The 18,114-nt window shown below is 40.9% G+C and overlaps 1 protein-coding gene across 5 annotated transcripts in view; it reads right to left on the bottom strand.

Annotated features, from left to right (window-relative positions):
* Positions 1-18,114, bottom strand: part of LOC119955671 (rab GTPase-activating protein 1) — a 223,105-nt gene that overhangs the window by 169,571 nt on the left and 35,420 nt on the right. For 3 of the 5 annotated variants that reach the window (XM_038782106.1, XM_038782110.1, XM_038782109.1), the window contains exons 2-3: positions 13,169-13,369; positions 6,523-6,760 (exon numbers count right to left, since the gene is read on the bottom strand). In XM_038782106.1, coding sequence (XP_038638034.1) covers positions 6,523-6,760; positions 13,169-13,318 — 388 coding nt within the window. In that variant the 5' untranslated portion in view covers positions 13,319-13,369. Of the gene's footprint in view, positions 1-6,522; positions 6,761-12,121; positions 12,257-13,168; positions 13,370-14,334; positions 14,366-18,114 lie in introns of those variants that run through there. The other 2 variants (XM_038782108.1, XM_038782111.1) reach the window with 2 other exon arrangements.

Below are 18,114 nucleotides of genomic sequence, written 5' to 3'. Positions count from 1 at the left end.
ACGTCTCAACTTTGACGTAACAGCTATGGCCTTGGCAATCCTCGTATGGATTTCAAGGGACAGATTGCTGGTAATTGTTGATCCAAGGTTTCAAGGAACAGCTACTGCGTGTCCTTGATAAGTATGTACCTGTCAGGCAGGGAGGAAGTTGTCGAGCAAGGGAACCGTGGTTTACTAAGGAAGTTGAAGCACTTGTCAAGAGGAAGAAGAAGGCTTATGTTAGGATGAGACATGAAGGCTCAGTTAGGGCACTTGAGAGTTACAAGTTAACCAGGAAGGACCTAAAGGGAGAGTTAAGAAGAGCGAGGAGAGGACACGAAAAGTCGTTGGCGGATAGGATCAAGGAAAACCCTAAGGCTTTCTATAGGTATATCAGGAACAAAAGAATGACTAGAGTAAGATTAGGGCCAATCAAGGATAGTAGTGGAAAGTTGTGTGTGGAATCAGAGGAGATAGGGGAAGCGTTAAATGGATATTTTTCTTCAGTGTTTACACTGGAGAAAGACAATGTTGTCGAGGAGAACACTCAGGTTCAGTCGACCAGGCTAGATGGAATTGAGGTTCAAAAGGAGGAGGTGTTAGCAATTTTGGAAAATGTCAAAATAGATAAGTCCCCTGGGCCAGATGGGATTTATCCTAGGATTCTCTGGGAAGCCAAGGAGGAGATTGCAGAGCCTTTGTCCTTGATCTTTATGTCGTCTTTGTCGACAGGAATAGTGCCGGAAGACTGGAGGATAGCAAATGTTGTCCCCTTGTTCAAGAAGGGGAGTAGACACAACCCTGGTAATTATAGACCTGTGAGCCTTACTTCGGTTGTGGGTAAAATGTTGGAAAAGGTTATAAGAGATAGGGTTTATAATCATCTTGAAAAGAACAAGTTGATTAGCGATAGTCAACACGGTTTTGTGAAGGGTAGGTCATGCCTCACAAACCTTATTGAGTTTTTTGAGAAGGTGACCAAACAGGTGGATCAGGGTAAAGCTGTTGATGTGGTGTATATGGATTTCAGTAAGGCGTTTGATAAGGTTCCCCACGGTAGGCTATTGCAGAAAATAAGGAAGTATGGAATTGAAGGTGATTTAGTGGTTTGGATCAGTAATTGGCTAGCTGAAAGAAGACAGAGGGTGGTGGTTGATGGCAAATGTTCATCCTGGAGTTCAGTTACTAGTGGTGTACCGCAAGGATCTGTTTTGGGGCCACTGCTGTTTGTCATTTTTATAAATGACCTGGAAGAGGGTGTAGAAGGATGGGTTAGTAAATTTGCAGATGACACGAAGGTCGGTGGAGTTGTGGATAGTGCTGAAGGATGTTATAGGATACAGAGGGACATAGATAAGCTGCAGAGCTGGGCTGAGAGGTGGCAGATGGAGTTTAATGCGGAAAAGTGTGAGGTGGTTCACTTTGGAAGGAGTAACAGGAATGCAGAGTACTGGGCTAATGGCAAGATTCTTGGTAGTGTAGATGAACAGAGAGACCTCGGCATCCAGGTACATAAATCCCTGAAAGTTGCCACCCAGGTTAATAGGGCTGTTAAGAAGGCATATGGTGTGCTAGCCTTTATAAGCAGGGGGATTGAGTTTCGGACCACAAGATCATGCTGCAGCTGTACATAACTCTGGTGCGGCCGCACCTGGAGTACTGCGTGCAGTTCTGGTCACCACATTATAGGAAGGATGTGGAAGCTTTGGAAAGGGTTCAGAGGAGATTTACTAGGATGTTGCCTGGTATGGAGGGAAGGTCTTACGAGGAAAGGCTCAGGGAATTGAGGTTGTTTTCGTTAGAGAGGAGAAGGCTGAGAGGTGACTTAATAGAGACATATAAGATAGTCAGAGGGTTAGATAGGGTGGACAGTGAGAGTCTTTTTCCTCGGATGGTGATGACCAACACGAGGGGACATAGCTTTAAATTGAGGGGTGATAGATATAGGACAGATATCAGAGGCAGTTTCTTTACTCAAGAGAGTAGTCGGGGTGTGGAACGCCCTGCCTGCAACAGTAGTAGACTCGCCAACTTTAAGGGCATTTAAGTGGTCACTGGATAGACATATGGATGAAAATGGAATAGTGTTGGTCAGACAGGCTTCAGATGGTTTCACTGGTCGGCGCAACATCGAGGGCCGAAGGGCCCGTACTGCGCTGTAGTGTTCTATGTTCTATGTATGCAAAGTTGTCAATGATCTCCAGAGTGAGGTTGTCAGTGTTGATAGAAGGTAGAGTCTCTACATGCTGGCCCATAACTTTGGTCTTCCTGACTCTTATTGAGTCAAAACTCCTTGCAGACCTGGAAGATCCGAATTATATAAGCTGTTGGAAGTAAACTTTAGTATGGGATATCAGTGCAGTGTAATCACCAAACAGCAAGTCACAAATTAGGACAATGTGCACTTTGGTCTTGATGCACACAGTCTTGCCAGCTTGCCGTCAGCTCTGCCATGCAGGTAGACACCCTTATAGCTTCATTTGAGACATCAAAAGGATAAAATGGCAGCAGAGAGAAATATATGCCATTGTGTTGACGCCAGCAACTCCCTGCTTTACCCTGCTGCCGATCTTGGAAAGCCTCCGCTGCTGTTCCATTGTAACTGATGAAACTGTCCCTCGTGGTAAGAGGTAATTATGTCCGCAGGCAGCCTATTTTCCATAACAGTTTGAAAAGTCCGTCTCTGTCTACAAGGTTGTAGGGCAGGGTGAGACCCATGAATGAAGGGTAGAATGGTCTGCTAGATTCGCAGCACCTCTCCTGTAACTGCCAACGTGAAAAACTGTCAACTGTCGATCTGAATCTACAGGCTCAGGGTAGATCCCCGCTGCCAGGGTCTACAATCTGGTAAGAGCAATGCGAGCCAAGACCTTCCTCACAATATTTAACAAGGAGGTGTCTCTGCAATTGTTGCAGTCACTGTGGCCGCTTGTACAGGGCGACTATTTTTGCAACATTCATTTCTCAAAGCTCAAATATTTCTTTCCAGAGAAGCACAATTTACAGGGATGCTGCAGTTGTCAGAAGCCTGGAACTGGGAGTTTCTTCAGTGATAATGTTCTCTGATGTATAGAGTTCGAGGTATTGCTCCACCCACCTTTCCATCTGCTTGCTGGTTCAGTGATAACCACCCCTGACTTTGTCGACAAGGGCTGATTTGGTTGCTACTGGGTCTGTTGCTTTCTTGATTCCTTCATACATCCTCTAACATTCCTGGATTCAGAAGCAAATTGTATGCTATTGCAGAGTTTCAACCAGTAATGATTGGCAGTAATTTACGGAGACTCTATTCTGGAAACCGAGTATCTAGATTTTGTTTGCTGGGGGCTTACTCATAGTTCATGAAAGCTCTTCCCTTGACTGCAGTAACTGGCTCCATTTCAATCCAGTAGGTCTCAAACCAGTCAGCATTTGTTATGGGTGGTGTTGTGCAGATGATCCCACTTTAACACTGTACTCTAGCCTTGTACGCAGTTGTCCTAAAGAGCCTGACTGAGCATGCCTAGGAACTAGAGTCCTTTCTGGGTCAGTGATATGGCAAATATTGATCCGAGAATGACCTTTGTTCTTGGAGTGGTATAATTTCCTTGGCTGATGTCTGACCCTGCTACACACCAGGGTGAGGTCAGTGCCACAGTCAGCACTGTGATAACTACAAGTGATGTAGACACGGACATGTGTAGTATGTCGTGATGTCAGATAGGGGCTGGTTTAGCTCACTGGGCTAAATCGCTGGCTTTTAAAGCAGACCAACAGCACAGTTCAATTCCCGTACCAGCCTCCCCGGACAGGCACCGGAATGTGGCGACTAGGGGCTTTTCACAGTAACTTAATTGAAATCTACTCGTGACAATAAGCGATTTTCATTTTCATTTATTTGTCATAGAATTCATGGTAGCGGCATAGCTTCAGCAACCTCTGTCCATTTTCATTCATCTTGCTGATTCTCTCAGTGCCTTATACATGTTGGCCAAACTGTATGGTTGGTACCCACCCTTGCATTGAAGTCCCCCAGAAGGTACAGTCTTTGGGCATTGGGACTTCTGCTGATGGTAGCACAAGTGCCTAATAGAATTGATCCTTGACATCTGGAATAGAGGCGAGTATCAGACCATAGATGCACATAAGGTCAACAAGCTAGCCCAGTTAACAAGAATTATCTTTGAGACTTCTGTGGGAGGTTCAATCATCACGAGTGGAACGCATTTTACTGCATAACCCTAACTGGCTGAGGCTGCAAATTTTAAAGCAGGCGGTAGTTATCCAATGAGACACCATGATTTCTCCCTCCCACCATCGGAAGTAACTCTTGATGCTTGTGCTCTATGCCAATCAAGCGAGAGTTTTTAAACAAGCAAATGCTTCTTCCTGTGCCACCGTGAGGCTGAAGTACCCTCTCCAGGGCACAGCCCTGGACAAATGATATGGAGATTTGGAATTGCCCAAATATCAGGGCACCCCCTCTTAGCATTGCTATAATGGTCCAAAGGGAAAGAATAAAACCAGTACTGCGTGGTACCAACTCTGCTGCAGAAGTTGGCAGAAAGCTGCCTATAGATAACAGGTTATTGCCTACGGGACCTACTCCAGATTTTCAGTCAGGGTTTACACCCTTAACTTTCTTCTCTCCTGAGACGCCCACGAGGCAGTGGGACTATTTCTCCATGGCTGGGGGTCTGTTTCATGGACACCAAAGCAGAAACTTCTGCATGCCACTGGTCTGTTCCCTGGCCAGTTCCACTCATGATGATTGAACCTCCCACAGGTCAGTTCCAATTCCCTGCAGATTAGCCAGAGTCTACAAGGTACCAGTTTACATACGTCACCACAGAGTGACACCACATAAGGCTTGAAGAGTGTTGGTAGAAGAGGCTCACGCACTCGGCTCTTTCTGCTAGAAAATAGTGACACTGCTGGAAGATGTAACAAAAGTCTGACCATTACGCGCCATTCACTATGCTAAGACACTTGACAGATCTCATCAACTGGAGACCTACACTGACCACTACGCACCATCCACTACGCTAACACGCTGCATCAACCAGAGATACATTACTGTGCATCATCACCGTTATGATAATATCTGTAAGTGGCACCTCAAGAGGATTTCCCCAAAATTAAAAGTAACAGACAGTCATACTAGTAGCTCCATCTCTATGACAAATATCTTTTAAAAAAACATTATCAAGAATTCTCAGTGAAATAATCTAGAAACAATCTAGAAAACATTTTGATCTTGGACTTCCAGAGCATTCCACTCTAATTTTAACACTTGCTCCAGTGTATTTTTATATCATCTGTTTTTCTATTATTTGGCCTCTTTCCAACTTTCCAATAGTGTTTTCCACACCCAACGTCTGTCCTTTCCGCTCAGAGCTTTTATTTCTGTTTTGGCACATAGCCAAAACGTGTTGCTGAAGCCATTGTCTCTCACCAACCCACACCATGCCCCCAAGATCAAACAATCACATCTTATTATTATGTACATCAAAGCTCCATGATCCATTGATAATCATCGCATCCAATCCATATGTGTTTCTTTTTACTTCTGCCACATCAGTTCAATAGATCTCTCTTTATACTTCATTCTCCAACTTTAACTGTCCAAACTGGGCATAGATATAACTCCTGACTTCCCGCCTGCTTTGAGCATTTTTGAACTCTTTCTGGTCTTTTTGTACTTGCCATTTATGTGATCTTTAATATTTATTTTAAATTTCCCATTCATCAATACTTTCTATAATCACCTTTAATCCCCAATTTTAAAAATGCACTTAATGTGCAACATTTGATTCATATTTGCCTATTCAAATTTACATTGAAATTAATCTTTAAAACATTTTAATTACATTAAAGAACTGATAATTTATCAGTGCAACATTTCATTAATCATTTTCATATTTTACTCCAATTTGAAGATTCAGATTTAGTAACTCATTCAAAATTATTCTTTATTCTGGATCACAGCTTTAATTTATTCATTCAAAGATTTTTGAAATGTTGAAAGTTACAGCGGTATTGTCATTTGGGATTATGAGGCGATTTGGGAGAATCACAGGCACAGAATGCTGTTACCATTGGACAATGCAGTGGAGGACAACGACAACAATCAACAAATCCAACAGGACATCTGCCCCACAAGAGTGATAGGATATATCAGTGGATTCACCACGGGCAATGCCATGCGATCTCAATTGGTAAATGCTGGTGTTACATCTGAAAATGCAGCAGTGCAATTAAACAAAACCATAGGTTTAAAAGAAAAATCAGAGAAAATAACAAAAATAACTGCTGCAACTGGCTAGTCCAACACAATTAACTAACACTAATAATGGCATTTGATCTCAGAACACAATCTCTAAAATTCCCAACAATAACAAACATGAGAGAAAGGAAAGCTTAAGGTATCCATCACTTTATGCTTAAATACAGTGACTAAGCACCAAGGAAAATTGCATTTTCCTCTCAACAATTACAAAACATTGTTGGTTTCTGCGACCCATTAGAATAGCTGATTGTCAGTAGCTTTACAATTTCACTTACCTGCTTGTGTTGGTTTAATTGGTAGACTCATGTCTGGTTTCTGGGACACCACCATTAATCCTGAATAAACAGGTGATGGGGTTAAGGAAATATCCTCCGTCAGTGACTCCTCGCTTGTAGCAGAAGCTGGCATTGCTTCCAAAGGCTCCCTGACAACTTTATGACTCTCCATTGATGAATCCATTAATACATCCTCTAGTTCCTTTTGTAGTTGCTGTTCACTGCCATTTCCAACTATCTGTGAGCACACACAATGTAGATGAAGTTTATTAATCACGTTTTTACTTAACAGCATCTCAAAGAGAAGTGCACGTTTCCATTAGTTAAGATACACAGACCAATTAAATTTCATATTTTAATCCAGCAAAGCACTTTATTTACGGTCAGTTGTAACTTTCTTTCGAGTAATACAGTAGCTCATTGTTTACGCCATCTTCATTTACATCTTTATAGTGTTTCGCAACAGACCAAAAAAAAGAGACAAGAGAGTTCACAAAGACGATCCATGAGAAATAATGAGAGCAGCCAAAACGAAGGTGCAATAAATCTTGGGAGGGTGGTTTGCATGTAGATAAACAAGCAGCTAAGTGTGCACATAAAGCAAATACAAAATTTGAGAATTTATACAAACCCATTCACGCAATCGCATGCAGTCAAACACTTCTAGTGCTGTGGAATCTGCACAACTTACATAGCAAAGTACACCAAATATTTGACAACAATTAAGAACCAGCAACATAAGCTGTACAGGGAGATAAAGAGCTATTTCAGAAAGTAGGAGAAACTGCAGGAAATGATATGGTGGTAAAGGAAACTTCAATTGTCCAGAAATAAAATGATCAGGCCCGAAACAAGACAGGGGAAAAGTACGAGCAAGTTTATCGAGGCAGTAAGTTGTATCCAGAGCAGCAGTTGTATTTAATATTCATCCAAACAGATTAATAAACTAGAATAAAGAGAATAGCGGCGCCTAGCATTTTTAAGCTTTTGCGGAATTGGAGCATATCATTCGTGCAGCAGGATTACTCTCCCCACCCCCATACCACCATCACTGCTGCAAAGATAGGCCCTTGACAGTGGCAGAGTTTTAGTCTCCATAATTTTGGTAGTCACAGTGGAGCCAGTACAATTTGACTAAATCAACAACAGTACATATTCCACTGAACCGTCCCAAATAAACATTTTTTATGAGAATCACTTGTTAATGTGGCAATAGTTACACTGTTATGTTACATCATGATGTCTGTAGGTGGCATGGCAAGCAGATTTACCTCCTTATTGTGTTCATCATCTTTTTACTTAAATGAAAAATCCCGAGTTGAAAGTTAGATTTTGATCCATGGGTCGCTCAGATTGCCTTCTGATCAGTTTGTATCACTTTCATAGAGTGACACCACCTTCTCCTTGACTGATAGCTTATATTTTTAAAATAAACTAAGGTATTTAATGATAGAATAGATTTTTTTGCATTTGGATTAGTAGGTGAAGGTTTTCCTATTGTCGCCTACTCTCATTAACAAGTCAGGACACCAATCTACCAATGACTGCCATTTGGATCATTAAGGAAAGGGTACATGACTTTTGAGTTAATATGTCTACAGGTAGGCTTAAATGTTTTTTTTTGTAAAACTAATTGTTGGTTTGCCTACGGACCAACACCCCCCTCCCTGCCCCCATCAAATTTGGATGTTATGGACAGACTTATTATGCCTTCCCTCTAAATTTGGATTGGACATCCCAGAAGTGGTCGGCAAATCAGAAGGATGCCAAATCAGCTTCCGATTCATTTCACAACCAGCGAGCCCTAGATGTCAAAGCCAAAAATCTGGCTTTGAAACCCAGTGATTATTATATTAAATTTTAAGATTAAAAGTGCACAACTTTAATGGGAAAACGCAAGATAAAGAAAGGTTTATCGCTAGAGCATCAGTAGAATAGCTATTCTGAAGTATACCTTAATATTCTGTAAATTTGATTATCTTTGAGGGCCTACAGCTCGTGCAATGTCTCTTGTTAATAGTGAGCATAGTATCCTTGATGCAGCGGATTCTGCATGGTCTATGGAAAGAGTAATCTTGATGGAATAAGACAAGGCCATTCAGCCCATGATTTATGCTCCTTAAATTGAATGAGGCAGATATCCAGTTAAGGGGCAGCTAGGTTAGCACAAGGAGAAAAGTATAGAAGGATACACTGATATAATGTTAGATGAAATAGAGATTCATGCGTAGTTTAAAAACACAGCACAGGCCAGCTGCCCTGAAATAGCCATTTTCTGTTTTTGTAGAATTTACACCACAGAAATAAATCAAATTAAAATAGCCCATTGTGCACTACAAGACAAGCAACACACCCATCAGCAAAGATGCAATTATGGATGGGTGTGACGAAGTCACGGTTGCACAATGCACCACCTTGTGTGTTTGCTTAAAATTTCAATGACGAATGCATGGCACTTTAGTATAAAACAGGTCCTGAACTTGTTTGCATAATTTTTGAAAGATCATTTCCCTAAAATTTAACCTCTCCTTAGTAAAAGTTTCCCCATAAAATCAGCAACAAGGCGATTCCCTATGCGCAAACAAGACCAAAGGTATGTTATAATCTGCAGGAATTTGTAAACTAGCAATGACAAACTATTTCAAAGTATTCCTCATAATATCAAACCAGACATTTTGAATTTTTAAGGTTAACGTAAGAACCAATGTCAACGCAATTCTTCCATAGAATCATAGAATTTACAGTGCAGGAGGCCATTCGGCCCACTGAATCTGCACCAGCCCTTGGAAAGAGGACCCCTAAGTGAGCCTACGCCTCTATCCTATCCCCACCTAACCTTTTGGACACTAAGGGGCAATTTAGCATGGCCAATCCACCTAACCTGCTCATCTTTGAACTGTGGGAAGAAACATGGAGCACCCAGTTCACAATTTATTAGGCTTTTAATTCATAGAACATTTTTTCTAAAATGACTTGTTATCAACCCTGTGTTCATTATAACTCAATCCCAAAATAGATCAAGTACTTTTCACTCAGTGTCTACATAACAGATATGTTGATATGATGCCCAACAAACTGATGTGCCACAATGAATACTTCAATGTCAAAACCACTTTCTTCTGCCCCTACTGACGGTAGTTATTTCATACGTTAATAAAACGTGTAGCATTAATGTGCCCTATAATGTACCATGTGTCAATAAAGATGTGTAATGGAAAGATGCGTCATTAGTGTCACTGTCTCACCTGGATTACTTCCCAATCATAAATCACTATACACCACACACTATACTTGGGTAATTAATTACTTCGTCAATTTATCTTATTATTTAGTCAAAGTAAGAAACTAAAACTCGCCACATCCTAGCTTGTAACTTGCTTAAAGTTGCTATCCCGTGTTCATTTGTATTTCCTTTCACTAAACTAGTTCAGATGAACTGAAAACGTACTCATTGAAATATTTTTTGATCTCAAATTTATAACACGCATTTAATAAATTTGCAATAGCTACAACAGTTAAACAAAACAAAGGAACTGGAAAAACAGGACCAACAGAACCAAAGAGAAAGCAGTCTTAGATCAACAAGCAGAAGGGCTGCATTTTTCTATGCAAGTCATTAATCTCAACTCCCCCAACCAAAACACACTGATATTTAACACTAAGATTTATAATAAATTAACATTCAGAAAATTAAGGTACGCAAGCTGCACTTCCAAGCACCAGTCATAAAAAGTTGTACTAAGAAACAACCATCATACTGGATTTTATCTTCTTATTTGGCAGTCCCTCAGGCCAGAGGTTGACTTCCTTTCACTGCGGTTTCTGAAATGGCTGTGAAATCCAGTGCGCAATTCGCAGACTCTGCCACATGCTGCACAAATAGCGCTAGGAGTTTGGCAAATAGGTTGTTTGGAGATTTGTGCACTCCCTCTGATGGCTCGACTTTGCCTCTGCACATTCCCAAAGTCTCGTTGCGTTCCATGCCTTCCAAACTGAGCCTTTTCCATACTTGTCAGTTACAAGTCAGGGTCTCCCATGAGTCAAATTGGTATATTTGACCGCGTCGGGGATGCTGTGAGGACATCTGTAAAGCCTTTCCACTGTCACCCGGGTCTCCTCATGCAATCGAGTTCCGAGTAGAGCAGTTGCTTCAGAAGCTTGGTATCTGGCATGTCCCGCCGAACAGAGCTGGTTTTGAGGTTTTTTTATTCTTTCATGGGATGTGGGCATCGCTGGTATGCCCTAACTCTGATGTTGTTTAAAAACAAACTAATGAATGAAAACTTGGCATGCTTTTAAATTCTTCTCAGCTTGTTTTGGTGTTGCTGGATTTATTGCCCATCCTGGTTGCTGTGATGTCAGAGGTGTGCCTTCTTCTTGAGCCACTGCAGTCTGTATGGGGAAGGTGCTGCAGCAATGTTGCAGTGCATTGATACGGCTGAGCGGCTTGCTTGGCCACTTTGGAGGACAGTTAAGAATCAAACACACCGCTGAGTCCCTTGAATCACATAGCAGCCCAACCATATAAGAACATCAGATTTCTTTCCCTGAAAAGATAATAATGAACCAGTTGGGTGTTTTCAACAAACCAACAGATTCCTGATTACTTTTACTGAGCATAGCTTTTTAGTTAAGACTACATTAAGTTATTGCACTGTTGTTTTGATGTGTCTTATCTTGATTGTAAATAGTCATGACTCAGATATGTAGCCTTGTATGTTGATCCAATATTGTGAAATTTCAGGACAAACAGAAGGGTGTACAATGCTTATGTCGATTCTGAAGCAATTATATATCTGGTTGAGTTAATTGTTGGTCACGTGGCACACACTACCTCTCAAAAGCAAGGTTATTGGTTTCAATTCATGGGGAACTTGAAATGTTTTTGTTAGATCACTTAACTCCAAGCAAAGAGTAAAGCAACAGCGGACACCTAAGATATTAAAAGGAGTGGCGAGTAAATTTTTTAAAAACACAGCTTTCTTTGACATGCACTTAGCCCTTTGAGAACACTTGATAACCTTTGCAAGCACCTCTCGGTTTTGGGTCTGTTTTAAAATTGTGGAACGCAGGCTGATTTTTTTTTCCCCACCCAAGGAAGACTGATCCAGAAAGTTCAGGGTTATCTGAGATACCAACATTCAAAAGGTTGAAATACGAAAGTTAAGTAGTTACTGCCAAGTAAAGCTTGAAACAAAACATGAATGAAATGGAGGGGAGATGCCAAATTCAAGCTGCATCTTCCAGCTACAAAAATATATCATTCCTAATGACACAAGATTAAATGCATATTGCAATCATTAAATTTACCCCCCTAACCACACAGGCCTAAGATGCTTGAACTTGGTGCAATATTAGTACAGCATTCTTGACACAAGTATTAACTGTAGATTATGTGAGTTAACACTATATGAACCCAACCAACTACAAGTCAAATCACAGTACTCTGTACAAGCACCAATATGGTAGCAAAATAGTCAATGTACAGAAAGCGCATGATATATAAAACATCTTTCACAATTTGATAACTGATCATCCTTAACTCAACCTATCAACTCGCATTAAAAATATATTAAACTGTAAAAAACTTGATAATTACCAGCTACTGCAGACAAAAAGCAGTTACGATCTAGAAGTTTCAATCACTGTATTAGAATGGATTTGACTCATTTTTAAATAAAAACGAGTTGCTGAATAAAAAGATCCGGTTTAGAATGTCCATTGCATTCCTGTACATCCAGTGCAACTGAATAATGACTTTTAAAACATGTTCCAGGTTCTAGAAGGTGAACAATATTTACTTTCTTTCGGGGCGGGGGAGGGACAGAGGTACGAGGTAGGGAGTGAAGTCATAGGATTCTTATACATTTATACCACGAGCACTATAATGCAAGTTGTTGTATATTTATCTGCTTTCACTGCTTTTGATGAAAATGGATTTTGATGAAAATGGACCTGTCATTATTAGCCTAGCATTAATGACTATTGAAAATAGTTAATTCAATACACACCTATTGTAACTGGTACTATTCATAGTGCTTTGAAAATATAGCTAATGCTTTGTTTTATCCATTAGAAGGTGTAAAGCAGGAAAGCACTCAACTTGCGCTTAATTCCTCTCTTAACCTTTAAAACTGCAAGAGATTTGATAACCAAGGGTCCTAACGTTCAAGTATATTTTTATTCTACACCTCAAGCAAGGAAATATTCTGCTTCTTCCACATAGCATATCTTCCACACACTAGAATATCTCCATCAAAACTTTTCCAAGCCACCTACGTGACCCTGCACTCTATAAAAAGCTCTGGATTTGAAACTGCGCTACTCTTTCACTAGCGACTGACATTTGTAAAGTTAGTTTAAAGCACCGTTCATTTTTTTCATTGGATAAATTACCTAAAATTTAATTAAAATCTTCAAGAACTTTTGTTTACTAGTCTCATCTAAGAATTTATATACTAAAGCAACTTTGATTATAGTATTTTTCCCTCTGTGGTATAAAGTAGAATACATGAGGAACAGTGGAAAACATAACACACTTTGACCTTCGATCGTGTGTAACACGATCTTTCTCTTGTGTATGAGCACACTGCTTCCCAGTGCATATCCTCAAGGTTTTAAAGTTGAAACACTAGTACCTTCTTACCTTGAGTCCTGTTTTCTCATCATCACTACCATTATTGGTAGATGGCATGTCATCACCATGGCGGGAAACCAGGACAAAATCCTCACTGTTTAGAGTAGACACCGAGTCTGAAGAAATACTAACTTTTCCAACTGAAGCCTTGTCATCCATGGCTGCTAAAGCAAAGGCAACTCATGAATGAGGTATAAAACTTAAAAGTACCTGGAAAATAAAATCAAAAACTGATTTAAGGGTATATTATTCATTAAAACTAGTATCCTAAATCGTTCTATGCTATACATGACCAAACAATGGGAACAAATGACAAAAATATTTATTTGGCATAGCCCATTAGCCAATGCTTTAAAATATCAAATCTGGCGTAGATCTTTTATACATTGTAATCTTTTAGGTTATCTTGATCAATGGGCAGTAGATGCAATTCAATGTGGATAATTGTTAAATAAGTAGCATGGAGCTAATAATAGGTGTTGAAAGGAATTACGGCACAGTACGCTCAACAAGAGTTTATGATAAAGAAAAATGTAACATTACAACTTCCCTAGATTTGCACTGTATGTCTGTTAACATAATTGAGCAATCTATTTTCTATATTTTAAAAAACTATTGTAATGACGAATGTTTAATTGCGGTTAAATACAGGCAAAACAATTTCATCAGTGAAGGGAGGGTGCAAACCTAGGGAAGTTGCCTTCCCCCCAAACCTAGGAAAGTAAACCTAGAGGCGGCAAGGTGACACAGTGGTTAACACTGCTGCCTCGCAGTGCCAAGGACCCGGGTTCCATTGCGACCTTGGATGACCGTGTGAAGTGTGCACATTCGACCCATGTCTGCAGGTGCTCCAGTTTCATCCCACAGTCCAAACATGTGCATCATAGGGAAGGTATTATTCTAGTATGCTTCCCAAACCTTTTCCGGCGTGACCCCATTTTAATGCCTCAGATTCTGTGTGATCCCCTGAATGAATAGTTGTAGGTATGATAGCTTTCGGGTGGGTGGGGCAGAAGATGGGAAGCTTCAGCTCTTCAGTGGAGTGGGGAAGCTTCAGTTCTTCAACTGGGTGGGGGGAGGGGTATCTTTAGCTGCTGAGAGAGGTGGAAGGAAAAAATAGGAGTTCAGCATTGGGGAGTTGATAAACAGGCAGGATGTCTAAAAAAAACACTTACCCGTACACAGGCATTTATGGCAGCAGAAATAAGGACTCAGAGTAATAGGCCACGGTCACTACAGAAAAATAAAGTAAAGATTTAAAGGGGTTTTGCCGCTATTAGAAATCAATCCGAGTTCCATAGCAGCCGCTGCTGCCTCGGAGCTCTCCATCCCAAAATCACGGAATGTGACCCCATTGGAGGTCACATCCCACATGGGAAACCCTACTATTTTTTGAGAGTATAGAGATGAACAATAGCTGCTCCAGATATTAGGAATACGTTATAGGCAAAGGTTAAGGATATTGGGCTCAATTTCTGTTGAAGCCTGACTGGAAACCAATGTTATTGTGGTTTTCACGATTATGAGAGAAATTGGTAAATTGGTCCATACAAATAATCCAATTTGTAAGCCGAATGGTAAAACGGTTCAAACACCAGGGGACCCCAGTTTAAAAAGTAGCAAATCACAACTACGGCAATGTTTTCACTAAAAAGGAATAACATATTTTAAAGAGGTTATCAGAGAAAGCTCTTAAAGTAGGCAGGAAAAGGGCTTCAAGAAAACTGGATGGGCGAAGTGGTGGACAAAGGAGCTGGTACATGAAAAGGGATTTGTCTCAGACTTGTCGGAGTTGCAGACGGGTGCAGGGGCAGATGTCTTAACCTTCGCCTCGTTTAAAAAAAAATAAATTTAGAGTACCCAATTCATTTTTTCCAATTAAGGGGTAATTTAGCGTGGTCAATCCACCTACCCTGCACATCTTTGAGTTGTGGAAACGAAACCCATACAAACACGGGGAGAATGTGCAAACTCCACACGGACAGTGACCCAGAGCCAGGATTGAACCTGGGACCTTGGCACCGTGAGACTGTAGTGCTAACCACTGTGCCGCCGTACTGCCCTTGCCTTCGCCTCGTTGATCGCTCGCCGACGGGTCCTCTTGCGGTGGAGGTCAGCTACTTCTCCCTGTGCCTCAGCGTGGCGGGGATCAAATGGAGTTCCTATACTTGGAGACGGTGAAATTTGCTCGCAGAGGGGCAGACGAGGGATTGCACAAAAGAAGGGGTTTGTTTATCTTCCACTTTGGGGATCTGGTTGCGTCAAGGGATGGGGCGGGGGGGTGTTGAGTTTGTGTTTATTCTTTGTAAAAATGCTAAAATATTGAAAATTTGAATTAAAATATTTATTTTAAAAGGGATTTGTCAAAAGTGGCCTTCGCATATCCCCCCAAATTCTTTTTTTTTAACATCAGGGGTGTCTGACCAGTATCTATACATAGTGCACATTCATAGAAAATTTCATTTCTGAAGATTTTGGTGATGTTTACTGAGTACGCGTGTCAACACCAGGATTTTACACTCCCAAATTGTCATGAATTATCTTAGTCATGGATTGTTTCTAACAGTAAATATTAATTTTGATGGTAACAATTTTTGATGTAACATAACAATTTCAAATTATTAATTATGAAGATATATACACATGGTCAGAAACTTAACCATGACATTACCCAGTCATTTTCATTTAAAGGATTAATCCACATGCAGCTGCTTTGCTTAAACATTTTAGTGAAGCTGGACATTCTCATCATACTATAATATAAAATATTGTACAGTTTGTTGGAAATTGTCAATTAGTTTTCATTTTAGGACGCTAACAACCCATATTAGGAAGCTAATACAAAACAGAATACAAAATTGCCTCAAAGGCTCACATCTATATCCTTTTTTAAGTCATTCCACATACAATACCTGGAATCTGCACTGAATTCTTAAGTTTTGAAAATTTGTACAGACTCAACAAATTCATAAACTGTTCAAATACAAGTGTAAAAGTAATTTGGATCTGAATAATCTTCGTGTTCTCAGGAGATCCCAAAAAACACGTAAACAGGGCAGCCAAACTGGAGATAGTATGGTCTTACAAATAACAAACTTGATGTGTCAGCGGTTAATTCTTGCTGCCAATCACGTCTCTGTGAATTGCCTGAAGACATCAGGGATGAATTTTGGCCAGGGCACCAGGAAAAGTATCCCTTCTTTGAATCATACCACAGGATCTTTTACACTCAGACAGGCGAGACCCTGGTTTAACATTTCATCTGAAAGGTGGCATCTCTAACAATGCCACACTCTGTGCTGCACTGAAATGTCAGCGTATATTCTGTACACAACAGGACCAGCTCACATAAATTTTCTGACTTTGGTAAGCATGTCATTAGCATGAACTCTTGAAGCCAATTGGAAATCTGTCAGGAATAGTTGCGCACGCACACTCAGCCCATACTTCAGCCACCATGTACAACTGTTCCTGATGCCTTCCTGGTCGGGGAAAGGGTGGTAGTTTTGTTCAATTCCCAGGCAATGATCTTGATTTTGAGACAGTTTAATCAGGAAGTGAAAGTGCTCCGAGCCTAAAAGGCACCAAAAGGTTTTGAAAGAACAACAGCTGTATCTACAGAAGGGTTAAACCCACCAAGTCATGTAAAAGGGTCATGTTTCTACTTCTCACTCGAGGCATAGCAACAGCCACATACAAATCTAATGATCCAAATTTCACAGTAAGAATAGTGAGGCGAGCAGCGCATTCGTTTATTTATGCAGACGTTGGACTGCAATTGTTAGCATCCACACATGCTTAATGCAATGCTAAAATCAGGAAGTTGCAGTCCAATTTGCCATTTTTTGCCAGGCTTCCCTACATTGCAATCTCATCAAGAGACTCAGCATTCGCCAATATGCAATGGTGTAAATACGTGGTACATACTAACTAATTACTCACTAAGCATGCCAGAAAGATAGTTAGCATTTAACCATTCACGTTGATCTTCACTGCCCCTATCCCCATTAAAACCTTTTCCTCTCTTACCTGGTTGTTCCCCTGGTATGATCCTCATCTCCATTCCCTTAAATCCAAGGGGTGCAAACTTGAACAGATATGGTGGACAGCTGGCTTAGCCTTTCACCACCAGAACTGGCTGGGGTTCAAAGAATCATCCTGGAATACAACGGTAAGCGCCACCAAATCCGCCCCCCACCCCAGTTTACCTCTACTGCATAAAGAGTCTTAAACTCAGAGTCATGGAGTTTTACAGTACAAAAAGAGGCCGTTCATCCCATTGCATCTGTGTCAGCCATCAAACACCTATTTTCCCAATTCCATTTTCCAGCACTTGGTCCGTTGCCTTGTATGCCATGACGGTGCAAGTGCTTATCTAAATGTGGAGGGTTCCCACCTCTACCACCCTCTGGGTGAAAAGGTTTTTCCTCATATCATCTCTAAACCTCCTGTCTATCAACTTAAATCTATGCCCCCTGGTTATTGACCCCTCAACTAAGTGGAAACGTTTCTTCTCATCTTCATCGCCAACAAGTGTAAGAAGCTCATTTTGCCGAGAAGACTGGGACTAAGGTGGCTGCCTCTGGCACTTCGGAGATAAATGTACGCCAAGGTTTCCCCGCTCAAGCCCTGAATTTGTACCTTTCTCTCGTTCACCCCCTCCATCTCCCCTTATGCCTCATAGCTCATTTTGTTCACGTAACTCACCTCCTGCTCTCCTGTCTCTATTCTCACTTCCTGATCCTATTCTCACTAACCTGCTGACCACCCACCTTGCCTTGCTGATTTCCATATTAATTATACAGTCAATTATTCTCGTTCTTCAGGCGTCACCCCAAATCCTTCAAATTTCTTGTCACTATTCGTTCTCCTCAAAAAACAATCTTCATCCTTCTGACCTGACAAACTACCATCTCATCTCCAACCTCCTTTTCCTCTCCAAAGTCCTTTAATGT

Source organism: Scyliorhinus canicula, chromosome 21, assembly GCF_902713615.1.
Source record: "Scyliorhinus canicula chromosome 21, sScyCan1.1, whole genome shotgun sequence".
NCBI classification, from domain to species: domain Eukaryota; kingdom Metazoa; phylum Chordata; class Chondrichthyes; order Carcharhiniformes; family Scyliorhinidae; genus Scyliorhinus; species Scyliorhinus canicula.
The sequence above is the reverse complement of the archived record's forward strand: the minus strand, read 5'-3'. Positions and strand labels throughout refer to the sequence as shown.